This window comes from Mustela nivalis (assembly GCF_964662115.1).
Source record: "Mustela nivalis genome assembly, chromosome: 18".
Taxonomy (NCBI): Eukaryota; Metazoa; Chordata; class Mammalia; order Carnivora; family Mustelidae; genus Mustela; species Mustela nivalis.
The window spans coordinates 44,888,202-44,913,259 of record NC_139037.1 but is presented as its reverse complement, the minus strand read 5'-3'; the positions used below and the strand labels follow the sequence as shown (position 1 = coordinate 44,913,259).

At 46.0% G+C, this 25,058-nt stretch overlaps 1 protein-coding gene across 2 annotated transcripts in view; it reads right to left on the bottom strand.

Annotated features, from left to right (window-relative positions):
• Nucleotides 1-25,058, bottom strand: part of SAMD4B (sterile alpha motif domain containing 4B) — a 37,613-nt gene that overhangs the window by 11,454 nt on the left and 1,101 nt on the right. The window contains exons 2-3 of one of the 2 annotated variants that reach the window (XM_082709176.1): nucleotides 12,401-12,803; nucleotides 1,698-2,168 (exon numbers count right to left, since the gene is read on the bottom strand). In XM_082709176.1, coding sequence (XP_082565302.1) covers nucleotides 1,698-2,168; nucleotides 12,401-12,596 — 667 coding nt within the window. In that variant the 5' untranslated portion in view covers nucleotides 12,597-12,803. Of the gene's footprint in view, nucleotides 1-1,697; nucleotides 2,169-12,400; nucleotides 12,804-25,058 lie in introns of those variants that run through there. The other variant, XM_082709175.1, reaches the window with a different exon arrangement.

Here is a 25,058-nt window from a genome sequence, read left to right as displayed (position 1 = left end):
TCATTTCATGCTGTGTCCTCTACCTGGAATGCCCAATTCCTTTCCCTCTTCTGGTTCAACCCCTCTATCTGACGTTGCTTCAGCTTAGTCCTTTAATAGCTGCTGTGCCCCACTGGGACATTGTGGGGAGGAAGAAATATATGGATACCCCCTCCCCTCGATGAGGTCTAAGTGTCTATGGGAGGGTCACTTTTACATGGAAGTAATGTAGCATAGTAGTTACAAGTATGAGCTGTGGAGCCAGACTGCCTGGATTTAAATTCTGGCTATACCACCTGGGATAGGTGACTTTTCTATGACTCAGCACAAGAATTTATTTGTGTAAATTTCTCAGAACACCTTTTGAAAAAGACTAAATGTTCAATAATCTGAGCTAGAATTATTTTTATTAATGTATTTCCCAATTTGGACCCAGAAACTATGATGCTCTAAGACTATAAAACATGGTCTAACATACTTTGTGTTGCCAGAAGTCCCAAAAATGCTTTCCTATCCCTCTACTTCCTGCGATCCTTACCAGCACTTGGGAGGAGACAAGTAGCTAGGACATCCATATGAAACTGGGGGAAGAAAGGAGCTCAGAGCACGAAGGGCATGTACCAGGTGCCACCAGGAGACCCAGGTTCACTTCACCTACTGGCATGGATGACATTTCACTGCCACTCTCTCTTGGCTTGCTTTAAGCACTACCAGCCAGCCAAAGGGGACCAGCCATGCTGAGGTTAAATCTTAGAAGCCTCTCACACCTGGAGTCACGTCATACTACCTCACCACGCCTTGGAAATGCCACATTCCCCTTATCCTGTTCATTTCAACTAGTATTTCAAAAACTCACCAGCTCCTCCTGCTCACCCTAGCCTCTGGGGTGCTTACCAACATAGCCCTTCCAGACCATTTAGCTGGAGGACAGAGTAGTCACCAGGGGCAGACTGCTGGGTCTGAACTTCGGACCATTCTACTACTTGCTCTGTGTATAACCTTGTCATTTCTAGAATGAGGCTGATGATAAAGTTGTGACAAGGATTAAGTGAGATACCATGTCAGTAAAGCGCTTACAACACAGTCAACACTCAACAATGTTACCTGCTATCACTAATATCTTACAGTGTGACTTACATCTTACATAAACAGGCTTACAAACAGATTTCTCAGAAACAATGCTGCTAGCTGAAGCCATAAACACAAATCCACAATGTCTTAGCTGGAAGGGACCTTAGATTACATCTAGTAACTCAATGCTTTCAGAGGCCTGGCAGGTATCAGACATGCCCCAAAGAAGTCATTAGGGGCACAGGCCAACTGGGGCACATGTACAGGGTCTTACGGTGAGGGAACACAATATTCGGCCATCTTATTGTTGCTACAGGATTACAGGACTTGAGTTGCCGGACTTTTTAAACAATTTTAAGAGAAACTGAAATCTGGATTTTTAGGGGAAAATTACCAATTTCTTATGTCACCAAATTTATTTTAAAACATAATAAGACAAAAGCAAAGATTCACTGAGTTTGGGCTCAACAAGACATGTCTGTAGGTCAGACATGGCTCCTGGAATGGCAGTTCACAAGCTCTGCACAGCCTCATAAAGCTGAGGTCCAGAGAGATTATGTGACTTGCTCAAGGCCAAAGAACGAGTGAAGAGCCCAGTTTGACCTTTTTCAAGTAGGCATGGCCTCCTGGGACCCTTACTCCCTCACCTGCATTTGCGTTGCTCCCAATACTGTTGATGGCTGGCGGCACTGAGCTGGATGGGTGGAAGGGCACGTGTCCATTTTCCCGGGGTGGCTTGTCCTGCCAGCCTGGCCCTGCCTCCCCAGGGCCCAGCTCTGCAGGGCTCCCCCACTCATCCGAGCCTTGGCGTGAGTGGTAGGTAGGCTCAGGCCGGGTGCGGAAGCCACTAGCCAGCCGTTCTTCCAGGTGGCTCAGCCAGAGGGCCAGTGCATTGCGGTCCTCCAGTGTGGTGGCCGGGTGGATGAGGGCATAAGAGAGCAGCTGGCGGCTCTCCTCGATGAAGGCATTGCTCTCGATCGAGTAGGCCAGCACTTTCTGCAGCAGCCTCATGTACTCCGACTTGGCCTCCGTGTTGCCTGGCTGAAGTAGGGGCAGGTGGGACAGCAGGAGGGATACCACCTTCTCTTTGGACTCCTGCTGCCACTGGCTGACGATGGCTGCAGAGGGGACAAAAGGAAATGTCAGGGAAGACAGGGTGAGGGACTCTCTATAGATCCAGGAGTGCTACCTACAGTCTGCTCCCTCAGCTCCAATCTCCTCTCCCTTCCCCCTTCAAGACCCCTGAGCTTATCCTTCATACTGATGAGACTTATTACCAGAGTAATTTTTCCTGGTTCCATCACTCCTACTCTCCAACACCTGCTGTGGCTCCCCATCAGCCAAACTTGCTACTCTGGAATCTGAGCTCCTCCTGCTGTCCCCAGGCCTGCCCTTCTTCCTGTATCCCTGTTTGTTATCTTCATGGCCTCTACCCACACTCCCTTTCCACCAGCAAAAGAGCCTCCTCCTTCCTGAAAGGGGAATGACACTGGAATATGATGGTTAACAGTTTGGGCTCTGGAATCAGACAGTCTAGACTCTCCCAACTTACTAGCTAGACTCTGGGAAAGTCACCTTGAACCTCAGTGAGCAGTGATCTCCTCACTGAAAAGTTTTGAGATAATTACAGTACTCAGTTCACAATGCTGTTCTGAGATCCACTGAGCTAATAAAGAAAGGAAATGGCCAGGCACATAGAAAGAATGTATTTACTAAATGCTTGCTGTTTATTTATATTTTAAAGATTTATTTATTTATTTGAGAGAGAGAGAGAGAGAAAGAGCAGGAAGCCTGACGTGGAGCTCGATCCCAGGACTCTGGGATCATGACCTGAGCAGAAGGCAGATGCTTAACCAACTGAGCCAACCAGGCACCCCAGCTTGCTGTTTTTTTTTTTTTTTTTTTTTTTAAACTGGTCTCTTTGCCTCCAGATTTTTCTGGAGGCAAAGAGACCAGTTAAAAAAATTTTTCCCCTCCAATCGGTACCATTCACCAAGATGGATTTCTCTTCCTAAAAGTACAGCAAGGTGTCATGTTCCTGACCAGGAGCTCACAATGCAGGGCTTGATCCCGGGGCTCCAGGATCATGACATGAGCTGAAGGCAGATACTTAACCAACTGAGCCACCCAGGCGCCCAAATTCTGGATTGCCTAAACCTGCTCTCTTCCAGGAAGCGTGCCTGGCTGCTCCATGCCACAGTGATCTGGTGACATCGTTTTCCCATCCCACAGTGTGACAGCGTAATAAGTCTGTCTGTGGAGATGAGCCAGGTTTCCCCTCTTGACCCAGAAGGGGACTCCCAAGGAATAAGACCACTGCCTGGCCACATAAAGAAGGCCTTGGGAATGAACTGTTTGTTATAGATCTGTCCTCTGTGAAGACCTTGTTACCTTAACTCTCCAGTGGAGTAGAGGATAGGAGAAAATGCTGCCAGGGCAAAGGAAAGGGACAAAGAATACCAACCAATACTTGAGAAAAGAGATAATGATCAAGGACTAGGGCCAACTATGTCCTCCCTCTTGGGCAACTGAACTCAGACCTGTAGCCACAGTGATGATTTGCAAACAACTAACATGGGCGTTTTGAGAGATGACCTACTGGGCTATTGGTAAGGTCCTGGGAAGGTGTGAAGGAACTGGATCTAACCTGACAGAGAGAGGACCCTAGAGGGGTGAGTGATGAAAAAGAATAGGCAGAGATACGGCTATGTCTGTCCTCTCCCAGGTATTGACCATGTTACTCTGGGCAAATGTAGAACTTCACTAAGCTTTACTTTATCTCCCAAGTGGGGGTCAGAATCATTCCTACCTGGCATAGCTACTACTAACTACTATGAATTAAAGTGAGCATAAAGTAGAGCATAAAGTAGGTCCTCAGCAAATATTAGCTACCCTATCATCACAGTTATTATATTTTACTGTGGCTCCTTCTTTTCAAATACCCACAGAGATTCTAAAGCCACATGCCCACTCCTGGTCCTGGAAATGGAGAGGCTGGGAATGGGCATATACTATATAAGGAGAGCCTCAGAATTCTAGGCATCTGGATTTCAAGGGATCCCCAATCTGGATCGCTCTGCATCTGACGGGCTCAACCCAACTTCCTAAAGGCTTAAGATTCCAAGGACCACTGGTCTCTGCAAAGGGAGTCTTGCATAAAAACATGAGAAACAACCCCTCACACCTCCCTTTGTCTTAATGACCTGTGTGGAAATCTATGGTTTAGGAATTCACATTTATTTCTAATTCTGGGGGTGTCCCTGGGGGTGTCTAGGTGGCTCAGTCATTAAGTGTCTACCTTCAGCTCAGGTCATGATCTCAGGGTCCTGGGATGGAGCCCCATGGCAGGTTTCCTGCTCAGCTGGGGGTCTGCTTCTCCCTCTCCCTCTGAGTCTCCCCTCTGCTTGTGTTCTTGTTCTCTCTCAAATAAATAAAAACTTCAGGAAAAAAAAAAGATTTCTAATTCTGCTTAAATCTGTAGCTTTATGAAAATGAAACACACAACTCCCAACTCCTGGCCATATAACTAACTACTCATTCTCTTGGCCTGGGACTCTCTGCTCTAAGCTTCCTAGAGAACCCCAGGGATTCATACATTTAAGCAGAGTTATCAATTCCTACTATGACCATAGTACTGGCCAAAATAGAACAGTAATACTACACAGTAACAGTAATAATGGATAGCACTTACTGAGTATTTACTATATACCAGACACTATGCTAAGAACCTCAACTCAACCCTCCTTTAACATCCCACCTTATAAATGAGGGACTAGATTTCAGTGACAGAACCATAATCTGAACCCAGGTCTGTCAGCCTCTAGAACTGGGAGGAACTTTTACATATAACATTGTACTAGCTCTCCAATGCCAAGTCTCTTGTTCTCCACCCTGGCTTTCTAGATCTCATGCATGACTTACCACTCAAAGCTAGGAAAACTCATCTCTTCTGTCTTCTCTTGAACCAGCACCCCATGACTACAAGGCTGATTCTTAGGTCATCTCTAACATCTAAGGATGTTTCCAAGGTGGGACAGGCCTTCCTGATTTCAGGAAGCCTTCACTTTTCCCACCCTTCTACCTCCTTCATCTGGCACTTGATCACATAGGGACAAATACCCTGGCACCCCATTTCCCTGACTTAATAGGCCTTGAATTTTTTGCTCTTGATGAGAAGGAAGAAGAAATACAGTGATGAAGATTAGGGACAGAAAGTCAAAGACTTACATCCCAGCTGTGTTATACAGTTGCCTGGCCAATGTGCCTCCTTCTCTGGAAAGGGGGAATTAACAGGGCCACTGAAGGGATTTAGGGAGACAATGTGTGTAAAGCACCTGACAGGAGTCTACCCACAGTAAGCACTTAGTATGTGACTCAGTGATTGGTGTTTTTCTCCCTTCTCTGGCAGTCAGCCTACCCTTCCAGCCCTACCCTGATGTTCTCAATTGCTGTTGTTTAGGCCTTACAGGGTAGCCAGAGGCATCTGGGACAGAGAGAAGCCTTGTCTAGTTCCTCCCCCACCCCCGAATACTGCCAGGACCCCAGGGCTATGGGACACAGCTTCTCCTCTGGTACTGCCAGGGGACATGACAGAACAGCCCCAAGGGTTGGGCTCAATGAAGGACCTTGTTCTACTACGGAGAAAGGAGAGAGGGGTTTTGGACGACTGGAGGCTGACCCTGGGGAAATGTGTGTTCATGTGTCTGTGCAGCGGTGTGGTGGGGAGGGCGGGCCTCCCATGACTGGGAAGCATCAGTGAGCACTGGAATGGGTCCAAGGAATTTGCGCAGCCTCAGGCCCCTTGGGGTGAGCCCAGCTGGGGCTGCAGATGACGGGTGGGGATGAAACTTCGTTTCCTGCTCTGATCAGAGAAGTCTGGCTCAGAGCTGAGGCACAGCAGGGGCCTAATGAATACCTGCACAACTAAACCCAGATGGCCTCCTGGAAGGTAGTGGGGTCTATGTGTGGGTCATGTGCCTCTCGAGGACCCCTGACCTCACGTCACCCTGTCTCATGTCCCAGCAGATATACTGAGTAAGAGTACAGGTTCAAATGAGAACCTGCCTGGATTCTAAATCTACCTCTGCTTCTATGACCCAGGTCAACATAACTGTGGGCCAGTCCTTTAACTTTTCTGAGCCTGGTCTCCTCTTCCGTACAGTAGGGGCAGTAAAAACCCTATGTCACAGGGTTGTTGTAAAGATTCAATGAAACAATCATGCAAAGCACCTGACGTGCGTTAAGTACTCCATGGATTTTAACTATTATTGTCATTGCTCCTGGTTGAGGATTGAGAGCCCACACTGTTTTGGGACTGTGGGGAACAATTAACATAGGAGAGCACATCTGGGACTCCCCCTTAAGATTCCCGACAGGGGTGGGGAATTTCATACAGTTATTTACCAAAAACAGACATGTCTCTGGCTCCTCTGAGCTAGAGGCACAATAAGCAGTGATGAAATTCTGGAGGTGGGAGGATGGGGGAGGGGGCTGGGGAATGCCATGATGCCAATGACTGCTTCTTCCCAAGCGGCAAACCTGGATTCTGCAGGCATGGAGAGGATCAGAGAGAATGTGCATGAGTCCCTCCTTGGCCAGGTGACCAGAGCTAAGTAGGTCATGACCCTGGGTCCTGGCAAACCATAGGAGCCAAATACATCTTGGAGACTGCCATAAAAGCAAATCCATTTTTATGTGCTGGGCTGTTGCAACAATCCTGGCAGCCTCAGGCACTCGTCACAGGGGCTGGGGTTCAGCTGCAAACACGCCCTACTCTACCTCACCCCAGCTCGCACAAACATGGGGGAGGGACAGGGGGCTCACATTTTTGTTTGATGAACTGTGTCAGTAGAGCTTGAAAGGGGAGGGTGGAGGCATGAGAGCTGAGCTCTGGTGACTCATTCAGCCTCGGCCCCCTCCTGACCTCAGTTTCCCCACCCAGATTCAGTGAGCCAGAGAGGGAGGAGTTTAAACCTGCTGGATATAGGGACTCTGACTCACAGAACAGGAGGAGGAAAGAAAATGCAGGAAATGCGGCCCAGGAAGCTGAAGGACCAGGGAGGGAAGGGGATTCCAGTTTCCCTGGCTCTACCCTTTTGGTCCAAGTCAGCACCAGGGGTAAAGAGAGGGCCAGGATTACTGTTACAGCTCCAAACAGGCAGGGAAGACAGCACTGGGAAAAGGAACAGGGATGATAGCAGGGGGAAAGCTGGAGCCTCTCTCCTTTCCTGTTCCAGAGACCCTTAGGGTACTACTTCTTTTCTTTTCCTGGGTATTGTTTCAGATTCTGCTTCCATGAAACCAACACTGGCTGCCTGGGCTGGGCCTCTTCCCTAAACCCTCTCAGCTGCTTGAGAGGAAGGAACAGCCCAGACTAGATCCCCCTTCCACAGCCCCAACTCCTCACTCCCCGCAGGCTGCATACCCTCACTATCTTCCTGGGCCCACCTGGAATCAGCACCACTATTAAGACAAGAGGTTCTTCATTGGATGCACACAAGAGCCAACTAGGGACCTTAAAAAACATCAGACTTGCTGGGGATGGGGCCCAGGCCTCAGATTATTATTATTACTTTTTAAAGATTTTATTTGACAGAGAAGAGAGAGCGCACACACCAGGGGAACAGAAGGCAGAGGGAGAGGGAGAGGGAGAAGCAGGCTCGCCAAGCAGGGAACCCATTGCGGGGCTCGATCCCAGGACCCTGGGATTATGAACTGAGCCGAAGGGAGATGCTTAACGACTGAGCCACCCAGGTGCCCTGTCAGATTATTTTTATAAAGTCCTTGAGTGATTCTGACATGAAGCCATGGTACCCACTTGCCTAGATCAAGCCCTCTGCACTCCCTGCCCTTTCTGGTAGCTCTGCCCCAAACCCAAACCTGAACCCACGGCCTCCTTGGGAGAGCTTAAAGAAGGGGCAGGGTTGGGTGGCTGGGACAGAGTACAAACCCAAAAATGGCAGAGGATCTGCCTCACTGTTCAGCCACCCAGGTCTGAAGGGATCTAAAAAGCTGAAGAGTTTCAGACCCCGTAAGAAGCAGCTCTTCCCTGGGGATTGGTGTACCAACTGAATTCATGATTTGATCTGTGGGGTAAGTGTGGATCTTGGTGGTAGGGGGGGAGGCAGGGAAGAGAGTCTCTGAAAAGTCTATCTCCTAAAATATTAAGAACTATTCTTTTAGAAGAATGTGCTGGGCTCCCAAACAAAGAACGTAATATGCTTGGCTGCGGCTTTGGCGAGTTACTTCAGAGCTAACTTCAGAGTAACTTCAGAGCCCAACACTCGGACAGTATCTAGAACAACCTTCTTACGGTTCAGATACAAGTTCCCTGGGCTCAAGAGGGGTGGAGCTGGTCCAACGCACGAGAGTTGTTAGTGGCAGAGATGGAACTAGAACTCCTGGATGTCCTGATTCCTATTCTCAAGTCCCATGACAAATGATTAATCCAACAGGGCATCATTTCTCAAGACTCCTGGTCAGCAGAACCTGGGTATGTGCTCCCAGGCCCATATCCTCAGGATTCTGATTTGGTGGGTCTGGGTTGGTGGGAGGAGCTGGATTTTAACAGTCACAACCCTTTACCGGGTGAGATGGATGATGATGCAAGTTTGGGAAACAGAGGGAATGGGAAGGCCATAATGAACACCGGGAAAGAAAAAGGAAGAGGGTGCACAGTTCCTCCCATAAGGCAGGCCTCTGGGCCCAGGAAGTAGCTCCTTCCCTCACAAATACGGCAAGGCTGGTATTCTACTTGAGGATGAACCAAGACAGGAGACACAAGCCTCCTTAGTTTTTGAACTACCACGCCTATTAAGAAAGAGGTACACAGGGCGCCTGGGTGGCTCAGTGGGTTAAGCCTCTGCCTTCGGCTCGGGTCATGATCTTGGGGTCCTGGGATCGAGTCCCGCGTCGTGCTCTCTGCTCCGCGGGGAGCCTGCTTCCTCCTCTCTCTCTCTCTGCATGCCTCTCTGCCTACTTGTGATCTCTGTCTGTCAAATAAATAAATAAAGTCTTAAAAAAAAAAATTAAAAAAAAAAAAAAGAGAGAGAAAAGAAGAGGTACACAAGGGTCTACAGAATTTACCTCTGTGATCAGTTCTCTCTCCCGTCATGCTCTGCTCTAATCCTGGCAGGCTGCCTGCCAACTCTGATATACACCATAGCCCTCCTTCTCTTTTCTCATTCAAAGTTTTCCCTACCTTTCTATCCAAGTACCAGCTTGTTATACTCTCACCATCTGACATGGGACTGTGGCTGAAGACCTAGATTCCTATTTTCATTCACCAGTGAATTCACTCCTCATCAGTTCTCAACCCATTACCCTGCCAAATCCCAGTGCAAACCATCTGGGAAGGGCCTCGGTTCTTGGTGCAAAGTGTACCAAGTCTTTCAAGGCAATGTCGTAAGAGGGAATATTTAATTTATTAATTTTTCAAATATTTTATTTATTTATTTATTTAATTATCAGAGAGCAAAGTGAGCATACAAGCAGGGGGAGGAGCAGAGGGGAAAGGCAGACTCTGCACTGAGCATGGAGCCTGACCTGGGGTTCAATCCCACAACCCTGAGATCATGACCTGAGTTGAAATCAAGAGTTGAAGGCCTAACCAACTAAGCCACCAGGTGCCCCTAGGGAATATTTTAAATGCACATTACTTCAAACTAGCAGCTCCACAGAATTCTAGGCGTTTATCCTAGAGATGCTTAAAGGGTACTCATTACAACACTGTAAGAGCAAGACCAAACATACCATATGGTAAAGCCTAGAGGTCAAGAGCCAAGAGGTCTAAAGTCAAATTTCAGTTCCACCTCTGACGAGTTGTGTGACCCAGGGCAAGTCACTAAACCTCTCCAGACCTTAATCTCATCTATAAAATCAGGGAACAGTAAGACCTACCTTACAGAACTGTTTTGAGGGTTAAATGAGTAATAAAGGTAAAGTATTGCTTGATACCCAGGTAGGGTTCCATAAATTTACCTATTCTACGTATTCTTGCTATTATGCAGCCATCAATAATGAAGGATTATATATATACATACATACAACTGGAATATGAGATCTCCAAGTTATACTGTTAAACGAAACTGGTTAATATGCACAGTGTTCCACTCTATGTGTTAAAATGATCAAAACAGGGGCGCCTGGGTGGCTCAGTGGGTTAAAGCCTCTGCCTTCGGCTCAGGTCATGATTCTGGAAATCGAGCCCCGCATCAGGCTCTCTGCTCGGCGGGGAGCCTGCTTCCCTTCCTCTCTGCCTATTTGTGATCTCTGTCTGTCAAATAAATAAATAAAATCTTTAAAACAACAACAACAACAACAACAACAACAAAAAACAGGGTGCCTGGGTGGCTTAGTGGGTTAAAGCCTCTGCCTTCAGATCAGGTCATGATCCTGAGGTCCTGGGATCGAGCCCCACATCAGGCTCTCTGCTCAGCAAGGAGCCTGCCTCCCTCTCCCTCTCTCTCTCTGCCTGCCTCTGCCTACTTGTGATCTCAGTCAAATAAATAAATAAAATCTTTAAAAAATAAAATAAAATGAAATGATCAAAACAATGAACAAACTGAAGGGAGAGTATGAATGTATTCATACATGCACAGAATATCTCACAGAACATACACCAACTGGGAATGTGGAAGTATGGAAGGGAGGAGACCTCACTTTTTACCTTTCATATGGTCTGATTTTATAAGTTTTGAAAACACAGAAATTAAACATGCTCTAATAAGAAAACAGAATAAACACCACTGATGGTTCTGATATACAAACAAGATTGGCACCACGCAACTGCTTGGTCAGGATGGGATGGGAGGGATGTGTGCCAAAGCTGCAAAAGAAAATGGCCTGCCCCAAAGGAGCCCTCCTCTGGGGGCAGAGCCATACTGCAACCAAGAACTCCTGCTACAGAGCAGAGAGGAGCCTTCCCTAGTGGGGATGGGGGAGGGGTTGAGCTCTGAGCCTGCTGCAACCTTGCTAGGTTCTTGCTCTCACTCATACTGGATTTAAGCCAGTATGACTCCTGGCCTAGGAGCCCCCTCTAACCACCCTATAACCATGGTGCTTCTGTGACTTGGTACACAAAAATTCAGAAAAATAAAGGTGACTGTTACCAAGGCAGATGGACCTGGGGAGATGAGGGAAGCCAGGCAACTCTGTGGCTCCCCAGTCCCAATCTTAGCAGTCCACTGTGGATTTCCTCACCTATAAAATGAGGATATAACAGTACCTATTTCATGGGGTTGTTGTTAGGACTAAATGAATTACTGACAATAAAAACCATTTACATTTATTAAGCGTTTACTACATGCCAGATACTGTTCTCAGAGTTCACAACTACCCTAGAAGGTAAGCACAGTTATGGTCTTGATTTTAAAGATGAAGAAAAAAGGCTCAGAAAGATTAAGTTACTTCGTTACATCACAAATGACAGAACTGGGACTTAAACCCAGACAGTCTGACTCTAGAGCCACCAAAGACTGCTTTCAAAGTCAGTATACAAGGCAGTACTTGGCTTGTTTTAAGGGCTTGACATGAACCATTATCATGGGGAAGAAGGTGGGAACTGACGCAGAGCCCCGAGGTGCCCTCCCCAGTCCCCAGTTAGCTTTCAGGTAGTACGACTTGCCGTCTTCTCTGGCCTCCATCTCTCTCTCACCCATCGCTGAGGTCAACAGCTCTCCAACTAGCCCTGTGGAGGCCCAGAGGCCAGAGTGTCCCTTGAGAGGATTCTCTGGCCTGACTCTTGTCTACAACTGGGGGTCTTGGGACAGACAGTTCTATAGACGCCTGGCTCAGCCATCCCAACGCCAACCTCATGGGACACAGAGTATCTCTCTACTAAGTGCTGAGGGAACTGATAGGGACCATATCTAAACTCAAAACTCTCTTGAAGCTGTTTATCCCTTAAGTCCAACTTACCTTTGGGAGTAAAGAAAAGTTTAAGATGACTAGTAAATTTTGGAAGAATTCTAAAATTCCCTCCTAGCTCTGCATCCTGAAGCTTGAGAAATGAATTATTTGCTCAGCTTCCAAATCCTTTCACAGTAATGACTTTAGTCTCTTCCTCCGTCACCTAGACAAGCCACCTATGTAACTCTTCCTCTGCCAAGGGATGTTCCCAGTTTGCACTGTCCTCCCCAGGAAGCCCCACATCTCAGTACATCTGGCAACAACATAGCCCCAAGAGACCTATGATGATGATTTGGGAGGTCAGGGACTCCCTACCTATCAACAAGCTGAGAACCCACATTCCTCAGCACCACTGTGGGGGTGGGCCTCCTCCACTATCTGACATCAACTCTTGTTCCAGGTCTCCCTTCCACTGTGCTTGTCTCTAGGAGTGGAGACTCACCAGCACTGTTGGCCTCCGACTCCAGCAGGTGGATGTCATTGCAGTCCGCTAGCGAGTGCTCCAGGCAGAGCTGCAGGAAGCGGGCCTGGGTGCGAGTGACCCGCTTCAGAAGTGACAGCAGGGCCACTGTCTGCTCACACTCATTCCAGCCCTTGAACCAACCAGCGAGGATGCCCACCTGGTCTCGGAACATCATGGTGCCGGGCCTGGGGCCACGGTGGGGGGGACGGCGGTGGCGAGGGCCAGCGCCGTCACATGGTCTCGGCTCGGGGCTCCTGTTACCTCTCCCCTGAGGGCCAGGGCTTGAGGACGTTCCCTGGTGCGGCGGCAACGGGCAGTGGGGGGAGGATGAAACCTGCTCACATCGGGGGAGGTCTTGGTCCAGCCACACCTCTCCAGGCTCCTAGAAAAGGAAGTAAGGGGGTCAGACAGAATGAAAGGGCTGAACTGGTGTGGTTAGTGCTGGCTGAGGGGGTAAGGAGGCTTCATGCCTTCCTTTTTCAGGGTTTCTGCTCTGCTGAGTCCCCGGGGAGAAAGATGGAAGCCAATTACCAGATAAGAAACCAATTTTCCTTAGAATCTACAGATTCAGAGAAAAAGCTTGATTGGGATTCAGAGAGACTAAGGAGAAGATGTTGCCCAGCAAGCCTCACTGTCACAGGGCCAAAGGAAGCAGAGTAAGTTGGTAGGATTTTCAGGAGATGGGAAATAGGAGAGGCTGCACACTATAGGGAAAGATCTAAATTAATGGAGACCTGGTCCCAGGTGACACATGACCCCCAGCACATGTCTTGACCTTGCTGGTCTCTGGCCACCTCTTCTGAGAGTGGGAAAGAGTGATGGCTCACCTGGTAAGAGGACTACATGCAGTTTATATTATTTCAATCTAAGCCTCACAAAGCAAAGATGTGAGTGGACAACGTAAGTGGTGATCCCAGTGGAGATCTCGAGTATGCAGATAGCTAACTGATCAGTAACTGCCTCAGTGTCGTGGGTACAGGGACGGACAAAGTCTTTTTCAAAGATTTCCAACAGGCTGGGGGATCTCACCTCCTTCAACCCAGCTCTGTCACTGAGAAAGGTGTACCTCTGATCTCTAAGCTCTCACTCATCTCTGCTCGGAGGTGAGTCTTCCCCAGACTTCTTCATTCCCCTGAAGATTACTCCTGACCCAAGTCCCCTTGGTTCCCAAAGACTCCAGACTGTCATCCAGACTCCTAAGAGCACAGAGGATACCAACCTGAGAGGGGTTACATCCAAAGTAAAAAAACTCCCAAGAGGGGAGCCTAGGTGGCTCAGTGCATTAAAGCCTCTGCCTTCAGCTCAGGTCATGATCCCAGGGTCCTGGGATAGAGCCCTACATCGGGTTCTCTGCTCAGCAGGGAGCCTGCTTCTTCTCTACGTGCTTCTCTGCCTACTTGTGATCTCCCTGTCAAATAGATAAATAAAATCTTAAAGAAAAAAAAAAAAAAACTCCCAAGCAAGAAAGTGTCCAAATTCTTCTCTCAGACAGGAACTACACAGGAGCAGTGTTAACTGGGAAGACAACAGGCCTATTCTTCAGTTGACTGATTTCTGGACACTACTCTGAAGCCTTTCTCTAAATGTCTTGAGCTCCAGGTCTCCACTCACATTTCCCTGTCTCTCCTGCAACCAGTGCCTTGGCTCTATCCCCAAACCACATTTGGCTCCATCTCCTTCTGGCTGCCAAAGGACTGAGAACTCCACACAAAGACCCACTGAACCTATTGGGCTCAGATCTTAGAGAGCTACTGCCATCTCCCTGAACTTCCATGCTCCTGCTGAGCAGGGCTGTGAGGTCCATTTGAAGATGGCTGTGGTTCACCTGGCAAATCCTCTGTGAGACAACCTGAACAGAGCAAACTGGCCCAGATGTCAATCCTTTTGGATATAAGGAAAAGCACAGGGGAAATGAAATGTGTTCCAAGTTAAACAGATCTCCCAGATACCCTTTTATTTATCTCTACACTCAATGTGGGGATTGAACTCATGACCTCAAGATCGAGATTTGTACACTCTTCTGACTGAGCCAGCCAGGTGTCCCCAGAAATCTTTTTTAAAAGGAAATCAATCGTTGCCTCCTGGCTTAAATCCTCCAATGACTTCCCACTGCACTTAAATGAAACCTAAACTAAACCTGACCATATCTTGGCCTACAGGGCCCTGCAAGACTCCTGTGGCCTCTCCAGCCTCATCTTGTACCAAGATTTCTTATTCACTGGAATTCTCTTCCTCCAGACCTACTTATGGCTGGCCCCTACTTGTCACTCAGGTTTCAGCTCAATGTTACTTCCTGAGAGAGCTTCCCTGACCATCCAATCTAAGGAGTCTGTCATATTAATACTATTTCTTCTATATAATTTGACACCCTCAGGTACCATCATCTTATTTTTGTTGTTTCTCTTTCCATCAAAAAGCAAGCTATAGGGTCACCCGGTGCCCAGAACAGTGAATGGCACATAGATGGTGCTCAATATGTATTTGTTGAAAGAATGAGTAAAGATGATAAGCATGAAAGTCACACTTGAGATTTCTACAGCCTCGGGGCGAGAAGATGATAGAAGGAATGGCCCACTGGATGGTAAACAGATTTAGAAACCTTGTCCCAAGAGAAAAATTTGAAGGCACTAGGGAAATTTCTCCAGGGGAAGAAAAGACTCAGAAAGAATGGCATAACTGACTTTGAATATCTGAAGGGGTAGCACACAGAAGAGGAATTAGATTTGTTCTTTTATTCCAGAGGAGAACCAGGGAAAATGGCTGGAAGTCAGAGGTGACATGGGAAATGTAGAGAGTCAAGAAAATTCAGTTCTAGTCTTGCCCCAGACACTGATTCACTTTGATCTTTAAACTAGTCTGCTTCCCTTCCCTGCCATGTGTAAGGAGCCAGACTGGATCAGACACAACAAATGGGTTTTACCTCAGAGGCTAACTCCAAACGACTGGTAGAGGCTGCTTGGAGCACGGTGGTGAGAAGGATCCCAAAGAAATGAAGCAACAGGAACAGCCATCAAAGGACAATGATTAATAAACTGGGGACACACCTCACATGATGGGATACTGTATGGGATAATAAACTGGGGACACACCTCACACGATGGGATAGCTTTTAAAAACATGCTTGATCCTGATAGCAGAATACAAAAAACACAACAGAACTATATAGTGTTTGATCTTTTAACCACCAACCTACAGGGATGATAAGCTCTGTAGTAATACATATAATACAATCACATTTTTATAAAAAGATAAAAAGCCACACAAAAACCCTTATATATCTTACAGCATCTATATACGCATGTGTATAAAGAAATGTGTACAAGGACACACCCTGGGCTGTTCACATTGGTTACCTTGGAGAGAAGAAGGAATTATTAACTTTCTTCATATAACTTTGTAGCATTTCACTAGTTGCAAGTAAACATATATTACTTTCGTAATTTTCAAAAAATTTTATTTGAGAAAGTTTTATGATTACATTCTACTTCCGGTTCAGTGAGAAAGAACACTTGATTGATTACCAATGTTTGCCCTGGATGCAGGATGGATGAGTGGTAGTTCACATGCCTGAAATAATCAGTTTCCCTTCCCAGCTCCAGCATTTTGTGGCTTTCGGCCCCAAGGAGACAGCAGCTGCCTCAACATAAGGAAGAATTTTAAAATAATATATCTGTCCAAGAAAGGAACTGGCTGCCATGTGAGGAGGTAATAAGCTCCTTGGCTGCTGGAAGTGGTCAAGTGGAGGCTAGATGAACATCCCTTGGGAGTGGGAGGGATTCCTTCACTGGGTAGCAACTCATAAGATAGAAGGACATGTTACTATTTAAGAGGGAACATTTGTGACGAGACGTTTGATATGCCAACAGCATTTACGGCAAAAAGATGACCAAATCCACGAACAAGACCAAAGATGTGCACTCTCTTTCCCATAAACTTTTACTGGGTTGTTACTTTTCCTAAGCAACATCACTGTGCCCCCCAAATAAACTGCTGACCAGCTTCTTTCCCCAAATAAGTAATGCTGTGGGAGAGGGCAGGGCCTCAAACATGACACTTAATAGTTATGGCCAGGTTTTGAATGAAGAACACTGGTGAGGACTACAGTGAGTTGAAAGCACTTACCCTGTCTAAAGGGAGAAGTCACTTATTTTAGTTCTAATCAACTGCTGCCAGGGGGGAATGTGGGCCCAGTATTGTTAGGTTTAGTAGCTCAGGGTTGTTTTTTTTTTTTTTTTTTTTTAAGTTTTTTGTTTGTTCTTTAAAGAGGAACCAGAAATCAGGATTTTTAAATAAAATTCAGCTATTTTTAAATATTGGAAACAAATTCACATTAAAACAGCAAAAACAAACCACTATCTAAGAAACAAACAAAGCCTGTGGCCTGTAGTCCTCGGAATAGATGGACACAAACTCGGAAAAGACCAAAAGTCCACTAACTATCCTTCTCTCATGCCACCCAGCTGCTCGGGAACATGACTGGGACAGAGAATCTAATGCCCAGCCATGGTTCTGACAATCCTCATTAAACACTAGGGGGTTTAGAGCAACAGTCACTTTTAGGATAGAAGGATGCTGGGTGTTTGGTGTGGATAGTGACTGGAGAGGACTGTATGGCCTTCTTCCATTGAAGGGCCAGAGGTCCCCAGCTACTTCCTGTCCTGGGTGCTTGGTAAGCAATGAGAAGGGAAGGGCTGCGCTGATATGATGGCCAGGAAAGAGGCATCAGCACCGACTACTGCAAGGCACTTTACGGTGATGGATTCTGGTGGATCTGCTTGCCAGACAGCCATTCCCATCTTCTGGTACCTCTGGAAAATTAACTGTCTTCCTTGGCTCCAGGAGGAGACACAGAAAATCTACTGGCCAAGAAAGTCCTCACTGGATTCCTGCTGGAACTACTGGGGAGAATAAGTTCTCCATTAGAGCTGCTCACATTATGCAACATCTCCTGATGTTACTGGCTGCCACTTCTGCTACCTCATAGTGAGAGCTTGTCTCAGAATGAAGCTGACACAGATGAAAGCAGAGTCAAGAGGTAAGGGGACAAAGAGGGAGCCTTGTTCACATTTGAAGCTCTGGATCAAATCCAGCTAGCGTGAAGCCTCCTCACCTCAAACTCTTCAGTTATATGGACCAATAAATTCCTTTTGGGCTAAGGACAGTTGGCGTTGTGTTTCTATCACCTGAAGTTAGAAGAGCCTTGTGCTCGCTTCGGCAGCACATATACTAAAATTGAAGTTAGAAGAGCCTTGACTGCTCCCATACAAAAACAGAACTCACCACTGCTCTGGTCTTGTATTCATGTGACCAAAAATGACTCTCTCCTTTGAGGCAAGACTCTAGAGGTGGACCCTTATGGCAAAAGCCTCTTGGACAGTCCCAATATTACCGCTGCCATATTTGGTCTTCAACGGACCAAGTAACCTTCTTTGGAAGCATCTATCAACCCTGGAAGGTGGGAAATGAAGCCAAAATCGGCTAAGAGGTTCTAGGAAAAACTGTTCACTAGGCTCCCCTCTTTGGCTTCAAACAGCAAGAGGTGGTCCACAGATAGGAGGTACCTCCGCAGGTCAGTTCTCCTCATTCAGAAGCCAGACTGTGGAGTCAGATATGGTTGAAACCTGGGCTCTCCTGCTGATACTTACTTACTCTGTTGACCTTAAGCAAGTAACTCAGTTTCTTCCTCAGTGAATCTTGTTGTAAGAATAAAATGAAACAATGTGCATAAAAATACCTATATGAATGCTTAGCATATTTCCCTATACCACCTATCGCGTCATATGCTAGACCTCATGCTAACAGCTTTTTGTGGATAAGTTCATTTGATTCTAAAAACAACATATATGCTATATTCCACATATATATACGAGGTACATGTGTATTCCACAGATGTACACACACATTATTATCCTCATTTCACAAAAGGAGAAACAGACACAGAAAAGGTTAAGCCTCCTAAGACTATATCCAGCTAAGCTGAGATTTTCAAGGCCAGTCTGTCCAGCTTAAGAGCTCTTGCTTGTTCCTAAGAATGTTACAACCTCCTATAAGTTCACTTCCATTGCCTAGAAAAGTTGGGCAAAAGGTAAACCCTTTAATGCCAACATCTCTGGATAAATAAGGGGGTCCTGTTAACCTTCTTACCCATTCTTAGCCCTTCTATAGCACCCACCTAGGCCTCTGAAGAACTCATACTTCATGAATAAGGTACCAGGCTAGTTACCTAAGGTTAACTCACTATCCTGACTTGAGAAGAACAGGAGAATGTCAGATGCCAAGGGAGCTCAACTTCTTTTTTATAAAGATCAACATTATTTTCAGAAACTCTTGAAATATGTACACAAAATATATATAATATTGCCTCAGCCAAGAATGAGGCTTTTGTATGAATAGTTCTCGGGAACAGAGGGCGAGGAGGGAAGAAGCCAGGCAGGGCCTCCTGGAAAGCTGTGGGAAAACTTGAAGTAGAGAAGAAGCTGGTATCCTGTCCCCCTTGCCCCCATGTATTGCTCTCTTTCACTCATCCCATGCTTAAATGTGTTGACCCTTCTCCAATGTAACTCCATCTTTAGCTCTTTCCTTTCTCTATACTAGTATCCTTCACTTGATAATCAACTCCCACAGGTTCAACTATCACCTTCTTGTGGACAACTGAGAATTTCTTAAAGTCATCTTGGACTCCTTTCTCTTCCATAAGATCTATTCATCTGGTCTTGATAATTCTTTTTTTCTTAACATCAACTTAACATGCCCTCCTTTTTCTTTCCCAAAACTCAAGTGGCTCTGGGACTATGCTGTCTGGGTTGGAAACAGAATCCTACCATTTACTACCTATGTAACTTTGGGCAAGAGATTTCACCTTGCTGTGACTGTTTTCTCATCTGTAAAATGGGTTTAAAATAGTACCTACTTATAGAGCTGTTAGCTACTATCATCCTGGATTCCTCTCTCTCTCTAATCCCATTATTTTAATTTTTAACTTTTTATTAACATATAATGTATTATTAGCCCTAGGGGTACAGGTCTGTGAATCGTCAGGCCTACACACTTCACAGCACTCACCATAGCACATACCCTCCACAATGTCCTTTAACCCAACCACCCTCTCCCTACCCCTCACCCCTCAGCTCTCTAATTCCATTATTAAGTCCTATTTTCTCTATACTAAAAATACATCTAGTTCTCTCATTTTTTACTGCCACCATCATATTCAAGTTATCATCTTTTTTCATCTGGACAAACGTAATGCCTCCTAATCAACCTCCTGCTTCCATTTTTACCTGTTTTCCTTGCAGAAACCAATGAACATTCTTTTTTTTTTTTTTTTAAGATTTTAATTATTTATTTGAGAGAGAGTGAGAGCTGATAAGGTTAGAGAGAGAAGTGGGCTCCCCATGGAGCTGGGAACCCAATGCGGGGCTCGATCCCAAGATTCTGGGACCATGACTTGAGCTGAAGGCAGTTGCTTAACCAACTGAGCCACCCAGGTGCCCACCAGTGAAAATTCAACAAAAAAAGAAAAAAGGAAGTAACGAAGTCAGACCATGTCACTGTCTTGTTTTAAAAACCCTCTATAGCTTCCCAAGTCTCTTAAATAAACATATGAACTCCTTACCAAGGCCCACAAGGTCCTATGTGATCTAGACTCTGTCAACCTCTCCAATCCCTTGCCCCTTCTCCCTTACACTGGTTTCCTTGTTGTTCCTTGAACACATCTCAAGGTTTCTGTCACTTTTGTTGACCCCTCTACCTGAAATGTTCTTACCAGATCACCACATGGCTGGTTCCCTCCCATCAATCAGATCTGGGTTCATATGTGCCCCAGTCTTCCTCATCTCCCCAGGAAGGAGTTTTTGGTCTGGTATCATCCAAAGGTATTTCTTTGAAGGCTGCAGCTCTTCCAGAAATGCCTACACTGTAAGATCCATGAGGGAAGGAAAGACTGTGGCTCTATTATTCATGGCTATGTTTTCAGTTCCTAGCATAGCACCTGGCACACAACAAGCACACCCTCAATATATCTGTGAAATATTCCCCCTCCCGCCACCACAACCCTTACAGCAGTCCTTTCTCCACATAAAACAATGCTTAGACTGGAATGCCCCACTCCAAGATCACCTCACAATTATGCCTTCTCATCTTTGAGGTTATCAGGTTCAATTGTCACATCCTCAGAGGCCAATTCTGACCATTCTGAATATGGTGGCCATAGCCACCCTCTTTTTCACTCTACTGTTTTAATTTCTTCATAGCACATATCACAGATTTGTTTATGTATCTCTCCACTGCCCCATCAGAATGTAAGCACCATGAGTTCCAATACCTCGACTGTTTCTTCAGTGCCTCCATAAAGTGCCTCCATAAATTGTTTAACTGCTAGAGTTGAAACTTTTATACTGCAAACACTGTTGTTCTATAACCTGCCCTCAACAGACTCTATTCAACAAATTTACACTACAACAAAACAAAACTCTACTCAAAGTAATTTACCTAACTCTTCACAAAGTTCAGAGTCCAAAAAACCCAAAGTTGAAGTACAAAACTGAACACCACTACTCCTGGATTCCACTACCCTACCCTGGAGCTACCATGAAAACTGGGCAGCCATCTCTTCCCTGTCTCTATCAGTAAGATCCCGAAGGAAAGTATGGTTGGGTCAGGCTAACCATTGACTCTCTGGATCCAAACAATCACAGAGTGGAGAATGACTAGGGCTGAAGAACAAGGGAGGAGGGAGACTGTCACCAGTACTCAGTAAGGTTGTGGTATGGAATCACAGCAACCTCAGCAAGCAAGAGACAATTCCAGGGTATAAAACCCCAAACATGTCCCTAAGGATCTTCTGTTACTTCACACTTATTCAGGGAAGAAACTGTTTTCACACTGGGGCTCTCAGGAAAGAGTTCTCTTTCCACTAAGGCTGTTAAGGAGGTAGGATGTAAGCCTGGAGTTGCTGAAGGCCATCTTAGTCACCACAAGTAGAAACCTGTTGAGGATGAAGCTAACTCTTTGGAGAAATGGGCAGAGATTACTGAGAAGAGTGTTTGAACTCCTGGATAAAGCTAGGTCTGAAGCCAATCTAGACCTGGACTTTTTAGTAACACAAGCCAATTAATTCTCTTTTTTGATTAAACCAGTTCGAACTAAGGTTCTCTCATTTTCGTCTCTGGAGTACAGGCTCACCTAAGCCATTTATTTATGAGCCATTTATTCTTGGTAACACTGAGCAGTTATACACAGGGCACTGTTCTAGATACTTTATATGTATTAACTAGTTCAATCCTTACAATAATTTTATAATATAGAATATCATTATTAGTTTCATTTTTTAGATGTGGAAACTAAGAACCAGAATAAAATTTAAGTAATTATTCTAGGTCACAAAACTGGTAAGTGACAATGTGGGATGGAAATCCTGTCTGGCCCCAGAATCAGCATACTTAACCATTATGCTACAACGCCTCACTGCACCCAACCCTATTGGAACAGAAAATCCAACTCTATGACTCATGGCACTATCATCTTGGGATTGACAGGGTCCAGAGACCTATTTGTGCCACTTGTCTTCAATTTCACCATTCGTAAAATGAAATTAATTGTAGCTTACCTACCTCATAGGGTTCCTATGAGGAACACGAGATGAGAATACATGTGAAGCGTTTAGACAGTGACTGGCAAATAGTAATTACTCAATAAATAGTAGCCATTAGTATTATCACTCTATGGGTCACAAAAGTGCAGCTGGCAAATACAACAGAGATCGAAGAGATCTGTTTTCTTTCATCTCTGTCCTTTAAGTGAAGAGAAGAGATGCATGGGTGGGAGATGAGGAGGCCTTCTTCTTGCCTTTGGCCCACTGCAAAGCTGTTAACTGCCTAGAAGGCTACTCACCACTGTCCCAACTCCTGTGGACCATCACCGAGCCCCAAAACCACCTCTCCATGAAGTCTTTCCAAATAAAAGGATCCCTCTTTCACTGCCAAATTTCCACAGCATATATTTGTACCTCATGTTCTGTCCCATGTACCTGCCCAAAACCTCTAATGTACTGTGAGCGCACTGAAGGCAGGCCCCACTGTTTATCCTGTGATCTCTGTTTCCTCTTCTAGACCCTAGAGAGAAACAGAATCCCCTCAGAGAAAGCTGAGAGCCCTGTGGAGGCCCCAGACTTACAAAGGTGAGAAGCTAACCAGGATGGGCTGCAGGTCACCGAGAACAGGACCTAAGGCAGCTCAGAATCAGGAATGAGCACACAGAAAAGTCCCTCAAACAGCAGTAGGAGGGGCAAGACAGCCTCTTCTAGGAGGAGAGACAATGGGAGCTGGGTAGAGAGAGAGGACAAGAGGGGGTAGGGAAGGTGTATAGAACCTGAATGGGGAGTGAGATCTGAAAAACTTAAGAGATTTCTTGCCAAATGCAGGAGGAGGAGTTGCCCATTCTCTAATAATTCCCAGTAACTTACAGAGGGCAGATCCCAGTGTGGGATTCAGAGACAAGTAAGACACATCCCAGTACTTTCCAAACTGGCTAGTCCAGTGAGGATGAGTAGACAAGTACATGAAAAACTACAAGGGAGAAGGTGAGTAGTGCTCTAAGAAGTAAAAGAGAGGACTCTCAACAGTAAGACACAGAGAATGAAAAGACCTGAGGGTGTCTTAAAGGGAGAGTGCCTACGTGGAGAGAAACAGATGAAGATTAGAAATGGACATGTGTTCAAGGAGATATCAATTTGAAGCGAAGCCCCAAAGGCTGGGGTATGGTGTGGAAGGGAAGCCAGAAGGTGAAAGTGCTGAGGGAGACCTGTAAATAAACCATTTGAAGGTAGAATATGAAGTAATTGCTCAGAGGGTGGGGTAACCTCTGAGAGAAGCCAGAATCCTTTCAAGGAGGCAGACTTTTTGGAGGATGGATATTTCACAAAGGGGACTCTCAGGAAAATGGGGGTGGGCAGGAGTTCAGAGGTATACCCTGAAGCATCTTTCAGGGGGCTTTCTGTGGCAAAAGGGAAATCTTCTTGGGGAACAATGGTTCTCAAACTCAAGCATGCACCAGAATCACCAGGTGGGTCCCTAAAAACAGACTGCTGGATCCTACTCTCAGGTCTTCGGGTTCAATAGGTCTGGGCTGGACCCAAGAATCTGCATTTCTAACCAATTCCCAGGTGATGTTGATGCTGCTGGCCCAAGGACCGTGCTTTAAGGATCACTGGTATAGGGGAAGGGATTCTTTAGTGAGGAGGCCCTCAAACGGGAAAAGGAAGGAGAAGGCTGCTGAAAAGAAAATGGGGGAGTCCTCAGGAAGTCTCTAAGGGGGGGTTGAGGGTCTCTCAATCTCCAAAGGGAGGAGTCGTCTTTGAGGATGAAACCTAAAAAACCAAAACGGCCTGTTTCTGAAGGTTGAGATTTCAAGAGGTGAGGCTGTCTCTTGAGGATCTTTTCATTAAAAGAAGACAGTGGAGGCTCTAGAGGGTGAGGGGAACCTGGAAGATGCTGGGGACCTCTGAAGGGACAATGTGGGGAAGGAGACTCAAAGCTGAGAAGGATCTCTGAGTTGATTTCAAAGAAAAAAGAACAGAGATGGTGAGAGGATATAAACAGGAATCCTAAAAGGGGTAAATCTGATAGGGTACTGAATGGAAGCATGAGGCAATGTTCCGAAGAAGTCTCAGAAAGTGCTAAGGATTAGGTTGTCCATGCAGGGCAATTTTGAAGAAAATTCTCTAAAGGGTGTCTGCAGGAGGTGTGGTCTCCAGAGAAAGGCTTTGGATGTGCTGTGGCAGGATGGCAGAGATCTTTTCAGGAATTCCTAAGCTTAGCTGAGCTTAGATGAGGAGAAACCTCTGAGTAAAGTCTTCGAAAGATAAAGTATGGGACAAGTGGGTCTTCTGAGTAGAATGTGGGAATGTCAGGATAGAAGGTCTTTCAGAAAGAATTCTGGGACTTTCTAAGAGCAGGACCTCAGTTATTTTAAGGGAAGACTGAATAGGGAGGAGGTTCTAGAGGATGTGAGGGAACCTGTGAGGAAGAGCTCAGGGAGGGAAGTCTCTAGGAAAAGTGTCTTAGTAAGGCAGGAGCTCTGAACAGTGATTCAGTGGGTTCTGGGAGTGTGTCGGAAGGGTCTCTGGGAGGGATTTCAAGGGCTTATACCAGGAGAGCTCAAGGGGTTGCTGAGGTCTCCGAGAAGATGTGAGGACATCTTGGAAAAACTGCATCTCACAGAGATCATGAAGAGTCTTAAAATTTAACAGGTTTTGAAACTTCAACTAAAAGCCAGTCTAGAAAGGGGGATTTTCAAGGGTCATCTAAAGAGAATTCTAGAGGATATCAGAGACTACAAGGGACCTTTTTTGAATCCTGAAGACATCTGTGGAACATGTGGTGTAAGTTACCAAGAAAGAGTTGGGATAGGTAACAGGGCTTGTGGAAAAGGCTTTTGGAATATGGGATATGAGTTCTCCAAAGATTTCAGTGACTCTCTGGAGGAGACATTTGGGAGAAGTGAGGGTGGTCTTGGGGGAAGATTCTTGGGGTATGTGAGGGTGATCTCTAAGGCATTTCAGGCTGGTGAGACTTGGGGGACCCAAAATCTTTGGGAGAAATCTTTGGGATCTGTGGAAGGGTCCTAAGGAATGACTTCG